Source organism: Populus nigra, chromosome 18 (genome assembly GCF_951802175.1).
Source record: "Populus nigra chromosome 18, ddPopNigr1.1, whole genome shotgun sequence".
Lineage (NCBI taxonomy): Eukaryota > Viridiplantae > Streptophyta > Magnoliopsida > Malpighiales > Salicaceae > Populus > Populus nigra.
In genome coordinates, this window is record NC_084869.1 from 1,022,055 (window position 1) to 1,029,235 (window position 7,181).

A 7,181-nucleotide genomic window follows, 5' to 3' on the forward strand; every position below is an offset into this window, starting at 1 on the left:
AATATTTTGTAATTAAAAGAATAAGGATAAAATTTAATATAAAAATTAAATATTAAAAGATAAAATAAAAAAATAAAATTAACTCAATCAAATATATTGTAATTAAAAAAAAATTAATTTAACTTAACAAACTAATAACCATACTTTTATTTTTTCTTGCAAGGCTGGAAAAAGAGGAAAGAGAAAGAGAAGAAAGAAAATGTAATCGCAACTCAACTGGAAGCTCAACCTATGGTTTTCTGACCACGCACACCTTACCACCGTGATAAGGATAATAATGTGCATTGAACGTTGTCACAGACGGTAATATTCAGATTTGTTTTGGCAAGTGTTTTAAAACCCTGATCGGCCTGGCGGGTCGACCCGGAACCCAGTCGACCCGGGCCTGGGACTGGTCCGGGTGAAGGCAAAAATCCGTTTGGGAATTGACCCGGAAAAACCCAGTCGACCTGGAACTCGGTCCACCCAATCAAACCCGGGTGAGACCTGGTTAATTTTTTTTCTGCCGCTGCCTCTTCTCTTCCTTCGACCTCTGCGTCCCTGCCTATTGCACCTCTTGCCTAAGGAGCAAAACCCGAGTTGGAGGAGTTCCATTGAAATTCATACTCTTCACCTTCTTCTCGCTAGCATTCACTATAACCCCAGCTCTCCTATCAGTCTTCTTTGCCATCAATGGTGTCGTAATCCCTTGCTCCTGTTTCCCCAATCCTTGCCCTTCCTTCCACCCCATCTTCGCCATCATCCTCTGCGCCGTAGTCATTTGTCCACCATCACCAACTCCCAACCCTACCGTCCCTGACGTCCCAATACTAAACCCATCCCCATTCCTAGGTGGCGAAGAACTCCTAAGAACACCTCCACTCATGGCAACACGCCTTCTCCACGCTTCCTCCCTAGAAATATTCATATCCCTGTCCCTATCCTTCTCCCTTTCCCTCTCCTTCTCCTCCTCTTGCCTCCTCCTCTCAATCTCCCTCAGCCTCTCTGCTTCCATCGCCTTCTTTTTTTTCTCCCTCCTATAATCTTCATAATCATTCAACCTGGCTGGATCATACTCCTCAACAACCACCGAATTCACCACTACCAGTTCCGGTTGCGGAGCCACCTCATCGGGTAGCATAGTTGCCGCCGCCACGAACGAAGAAACTAAAGATTTGGAAGCAAAGATTTGGGGTTTAGGTTTGTTAGGGTTTTTTAAAATAGTTAGTGGTGATGTGAGCAGAAGAAATTAATGTATTGATTCAATAAAAGTGAATGTGGTGTTAATTTAAAATTTATGTTGTTGGATGTTTTATTTTAAATATTTTAGAATTTATGTGGTTGGATGTCTTGTTTTAAATATTTTAGAATTTATATTTTGTTTATGTTTTGGATATTGAATTAAATTTATATTGTTGGTTTATAATTTAAATTTGGTTTGTGTAAGTGTTATATTATAACTAGTTATGTGTTTTTTTATAGGTATTTTTTTTTGAATTAACCCGGATTAACCCATCTAACCCGTGATCCGATCACTTGACCAGATCAGGTTTCAAAACTGTAGTTTTGGCGTTGCAAAAGATGCAAGCAGCGTCTATTTACTGACGGCTAGGCATGTACTTACCACCTTTTAATTTAAATAATATTTTATAAATATAAAAAGATCTAATTAACATCCATCCTACATAAAAATAACAAAAAACAAATATCAAAATAACCGAAGTATCCTAGCATCCGAAGCTAATAAATATTATTTTCGAAAAGCATTTAAGTAATTGTGCTGTAAAAAATTGAAAAACCTGAAAAGAACAATTTTTTTTTTGTTATCATTTTAAAAAATGAATTGATTATTATTGTCATTTTCTTTTTTTATAAAAAGTGGTTGATTTGATAGAGACAGGACAAAAGCCATGGAGAAGTGAAATGGTTTCAGCCTTACAAAATCAAATGGTTTGATAGAGACAGTACAAAGCCATTGGGAAGTGGGAAGGAACCCAGGAAAGAGGTGCTTTTCACCTCTGCTTTGAGAAATGGAGGGGAATGAATCAAGGCACCTTTAACTTTTTGTGATTTTGTATTCTTTTAACTACTTCAAAATAAAATTTTATTTGTTTTTTCATTTCAACTATGTTTTCAAAAAATATATTAAAAATAAAATAAATTTTATTTTAATATATTTCTAAAAAAAATTTAATAGATATTTTCAAAGATTAAATTAATGATTTTTTAAGTTTTTCTTGATGATTTTGTTGTTTTGATGACAGCAATAAAAAATAAAAAAAATTATTTTGATGTATTTTCAAACAAAAAATATTTTTAGAAAACATCTTATACCATAATACCAAAAAACATATAAGGTATAAATTTAATCTGTTTAAAATATAATTTTGATATTAGTTTGTGTTTAATTTAGCTTAATGTGTGTATAATCAAATCATTTAATTAACTCGTGGGTAATTAAGTTAATTTAAGTTTATTATTTTTATACAAAATAATTTTTTTTTTAATTTTTTAGTTTTGATATAACCAAGTTTGAATTAGGTTTAACTGAGTCGAACGAGTTGTTAGTCAACCTAACATGACACTTAAATTTGACCGAATTAATATAAAAATAATTCAAAATAAAACTTGAATCAAGTTAGGTTTTGAGCCTTTGAGTTATTAGATCAACTCGTGAGCTGAGCTAGTGTAATATTTAAACTTTAAGACTTGATATAAATAAAAAGATTTTGTATGTATTTAGAAATACGGTTGGAATTGTCTATTTAAAGTGTTGTTAAATTGAATATATCTTTTAAAAATCTTCTAATAGTTCTGACATAACAATTACTCTTGCGGTTCTATAATTTTAACCTATGAATTTCTTGAACGATTGATAAGTAATTCAATCTTAAATATATATCAATTATATATTAAAAAATAATATAAATTATACAGTAAGACATTACTTAGTAGTTTAAATTATTAGGTTGAATTTATTTTTTTAATATGATATCAAAGTTTTAATATAATATCAGAATTTTAATAATCAAACAATAACGAATTTGAATCTTACTATCTTTGTTTATTTGATAAAAATTAAAGACGGTATTATTTAATTAAAATTAGAACAGAGCCTCTTCCTGCTCATCTCTCGGAGTGCAAAGTGGAGTAATAAAGGTGGAGCTAGGAAATCAAACTGATATCATATTACCATATGATCGTAGCCTGTTTTTTCAGTAGAAACATGCAAGTGAAGCCATAAATTTCTTATCCCTCTGTCGTTAGCTGATGCAACAGAGATCCATTCTTGCTGGGCCAAAAAACTTGAGATCAGTGAATCAACGTTTCTTGCTGTACCACTTGCTTCAATTCTCACGGCCAAAGATGGCTGGGGGGATTCGAAATGTATGAAACGACGAGCAGGGACTTGGGGGTGATTGTTGACAGGACCCAGCCTAGTCTTTTGCACTAAACAGGCCTGGAAATGGCAGACATGAAGATATGGCCCGTTTTGATCTTTACTTGAGATGAGCCTTTGTTGCCCAACCAAGATACACGAGGATGGTATAGTTTTGATTTTGAGATAACTCATGATTTTAAATAAGTTATGTGTAGATTTGTATGAGTAAATAAAGATATGTTTAATATAAATTATATGGATATCTAATAAATATATTTATTAACTAGTAAAATAAATTTATATAAAAAAAGTTTTGATCGCTCCAAACTAGAATAATGGTATAAAAAAACCATAGTTTTTTATTTTATAGTTGAACCGAATTTAAATTTTTACAAAAATTTTCAAAATTTATTTTCTAAATAATAACCCCTTTCAGCGCTATGCAAACCGTCAACTCTTAAGATATCAAAAACCTCATCCTAGGTCTTGGTTTGGGCCAATTTAGTTATTTTCCTTGTTTTTCTTGGATTCTATTTATTGCTCTGGATTTTATGATTATTTCTTTTATATTTTTGTATTTTTATTTTATTTTTTAATTGAGGTAGAGTTTCTGAATTAGATTTGATAAATATTCTAATGTGTCAGACTTCTTGAGTTTATATATATATATATATATATATATGGCCTCATGGTATGTGAAAAGGCAGTTGATCAAAAGAGAGTTGCCTAGCACGATACACGACTCAAGTCTCCCTCCAAAAGTTGACTCTCATCGTCTCATTATTATCAAGAACACATAAATGCACAACTTCGCCAACGTTACAAAAGCTATAGTATCATCATCGTGGAATATATATTAATTATACACAGTTAATAAAATTTACGTTGGTTTTATATCGTTATCAATCTGTTTAATTTGACATAATTTTATATATATAATAGTAATGTTTAATACAATAAGTAACTGAGTTTAGAATTATATTTAATTATATTGTTTTTTTATTAACATCGGTGTTCCAGCTAACTTGCATGTATCTTTACTAATTAATCCATGAATCCTGAAGTTAACAATCATATAAGTTTTTAGTAACCTTGAGATTTATGAGACTCGAACTGTAATCTCTAGAAAGCAAATTTAGGGTCTGATCAGTTGAGTTACACCCTTCAAAATTTATATTTAATTATATTGTTAAAAAGAGAAGACATCACATTTAACTTCCACATAAATAGTAAAATTTAAATTGCAATGATTATGATGGATAGATAAATTTATTTTAAAATAATATATTTTTTAAAAATTTATTTTTATTATTATATTATTAAAATGATATGAAAATATAAAAAATAATTTTTAATATAATTTTAACTGTATTTTAAAAAAAAAATTTGGTAAAAGATTGAACAGTTGATTTGACTGTGGACGCCTTGGAAAGTAGAAATAATAATATAGAAGGATCTCCCGTGCTACAGAAACACCCACCAAGAATGGCAGGTTTTACTTTAAAGGTAGTTCAGACAAGGTGGCGATGACCTTTTATTCACTATTCTGCCACCAATAATATCTAACTATGCAACGAATATGATTGGCTCTACACATTTTTCTTCTCTTTTCTGCCCCTCCTCCATGATAGCTAGACTATCTTATCTTTATATTATAATACGTACGAATGTCAGTTTTTATTATTTTAATATATTTTTAAATAAAAATTATTTTAAAAAAATAATTATTACTACAATATCAAACATTACAAATACTATTTATTATAGCCGTTTTTATTAAATCATACTTATTTTGTTGTATCAATTTGATGATCCATTTATACAAAACTTAACTTAAGCTAGGTTTTACACTATATTACAATAAGAGTTGATTCATTCAAACTTAATTTATCTGGTTAAAATTTGATTTGATTATTTTAATATTTTTTAAAATAATATCGTTATTTTTAAGTAAAATAAAAATTTCAAAACAATATCATTTTGAATTGATCAGAATCAATTTAAGTTAACTCGTTTAATATGTAACTCAAGTCTTATACTATGTTATGGGCCATGTTGTTTTTTATAAAATTAATTACTGAATTAATTTGTATAAAAAAAAATTAAGGGTAAGCATCCAAAATGAATAGTATCTACCACAATGGACCATCATGCATTGATTTCACGTTATATATATATATATATAATCTAGTTTTGTGGGATTTAGAATTTAGATTTGATAAAATAAATATTGTTTTCATTTCACAAGTATAGCATATGCTATGATGCGTCATGCTCAGTTGCCTCCATCTAATGGAGAACTGTAGTTTCTATCTTTATTAGATAAAAAAAAGTATTTCAATTATGAATGTGAACTACTTTTATGATTACACTAGGGGTTGTATTTTTATTTTTTTCATTTTTTATAATTTCGTATTTTTTTAGATTATAATAAAACAATAATACTTTCTAAAAATGACATAATATTTACCAAAAATTTAGCTTGGTACAGTTTATTATTTAAAAAACCAATCAAATTAATTTTTTATATATATATATTCATAACTAAAACAAACTAAAAATCGGTTTAAATCAACTTATTTTGATTCGATTTGATTTGAGTTTTTAAAGAAAAAAATCTGCAAAGCCTATGAGATTCTTCTAGGCTTTTTACAGTCAAACCCATTTGCTCAATTTGTACATCCCCCAAAAGAAAGTAAGTTAGAAACTTTGAAGAATCAATTTTCCAAATTCAAACCACATTCATCTTAAATTGGGTTTTGTGGAGGGATATCGACAGAGAACAGGGAGACCGAGAGAGGTAGAGAGCACAGGGATCGAGATGGGCAGCTTTGAATGATTCGAGAGTCAGGTTTTGTGAATGTGAAGAGAGAAGAGAAGCTTTTATCTTGTGATAGAAGTTGGTTTGGTTGGATTTTTTTTACGGTGGAGATGTTTTAGTGGAGGGAGATCGAGAGGGGGGACAACTTTGAATGATTAAAGAGTTGGGATTTGTGTTTGTGAGGAGAGAATACAAGTTTTTATACTTGTTTTTCTTTTATAATAAGGTTTTATTTTGATTGAATTGGTTTGAGTGAGTTTAGTTTAATTAATTTTACATTTTAAAATTAAAATTGAATTGGACTGAAATTATTTTGGGTTCTTTGATTAATTCATTTTATTTTTTCTTGATTCAGTCTTTTCAATTATTTTATTTTAGATTTTTCGATTTAATTAGTTGTTTGATTTTTTTCTCGTTCATGTGAAAAAACAATGTAATGATTTTTTTTCTTTACAATATAGTAATATCTTATTTATTAATGATATAATAGTAATTAATATGTTTATTTATTTCTTTTTTTCTTAATTTATTGAATTTAAATGTATTGTTTTATATTTTTAGGTATTCTTCATTCATGATATTTTTTTATTTTTTTATAAGATTTTATTATGTTGATAATAGATAAAAAGACGTATTCCACGTACTACATTTTCTCATAAATCTATTTATTATCACATGAAATAAAATATAAAAAACGTATTCCACGTACTACATCTTCACATAAATCTATAATTATACATATGAAATAAAACATTTGATGTAAATAATACCATTTACTTAATTTCTGGAAATGATAAAAATATGAAATTGATTATATTTAGCAATGATGAGAGCATTGACACATAAAACGTGCAACTAATCGTCACAATAGTGTACTTACATTATGGTTCTTGTAGGGGTCGGTCGGAGGAGCTAGAGGATGATGACCTTTCCCTAACTTGTTACAAAGTTCCTTTAAAAATGTCCATTATTTCTCATCAATAATGATCCCCCTTAATT

The 7,181-nt window shown here is 29.0% G+C and overlaps 1 protein-coding gene across 1 annotated transcript; it reads right to left on the reverse strand.

The window, feature by feature from the left end:
* Positions 1 to 544: 544 nt before the first annotated feature.
* On the reverse strand, positions 545 to 1,120 carry LOC133678810 (DNA-damage-repair/toleration protein DRT111, chloroplastic-like). Its single transcript, XM_062101317.1, has one exon. The coding sequence runs from the start codon at positions 1,118 to 1,120 to the stop codon at positions 545 to 547; it is 576 nt and encodes a 191-aa protein (XP_061957301.1).
* Positions 1,121 to 7,181: the final 6,061 nt, after the last annotated feature.

What these genes read in the sequence shown, in the direction of transcription:
- LOC133678810 (XM_062101317.1), bottom strand. Translation starts at nt 1,120, where the DNA reads ATGCTACCCGATGAGGTGGCTCCGCAACCGGAACTGGTAGTGGTGAAT.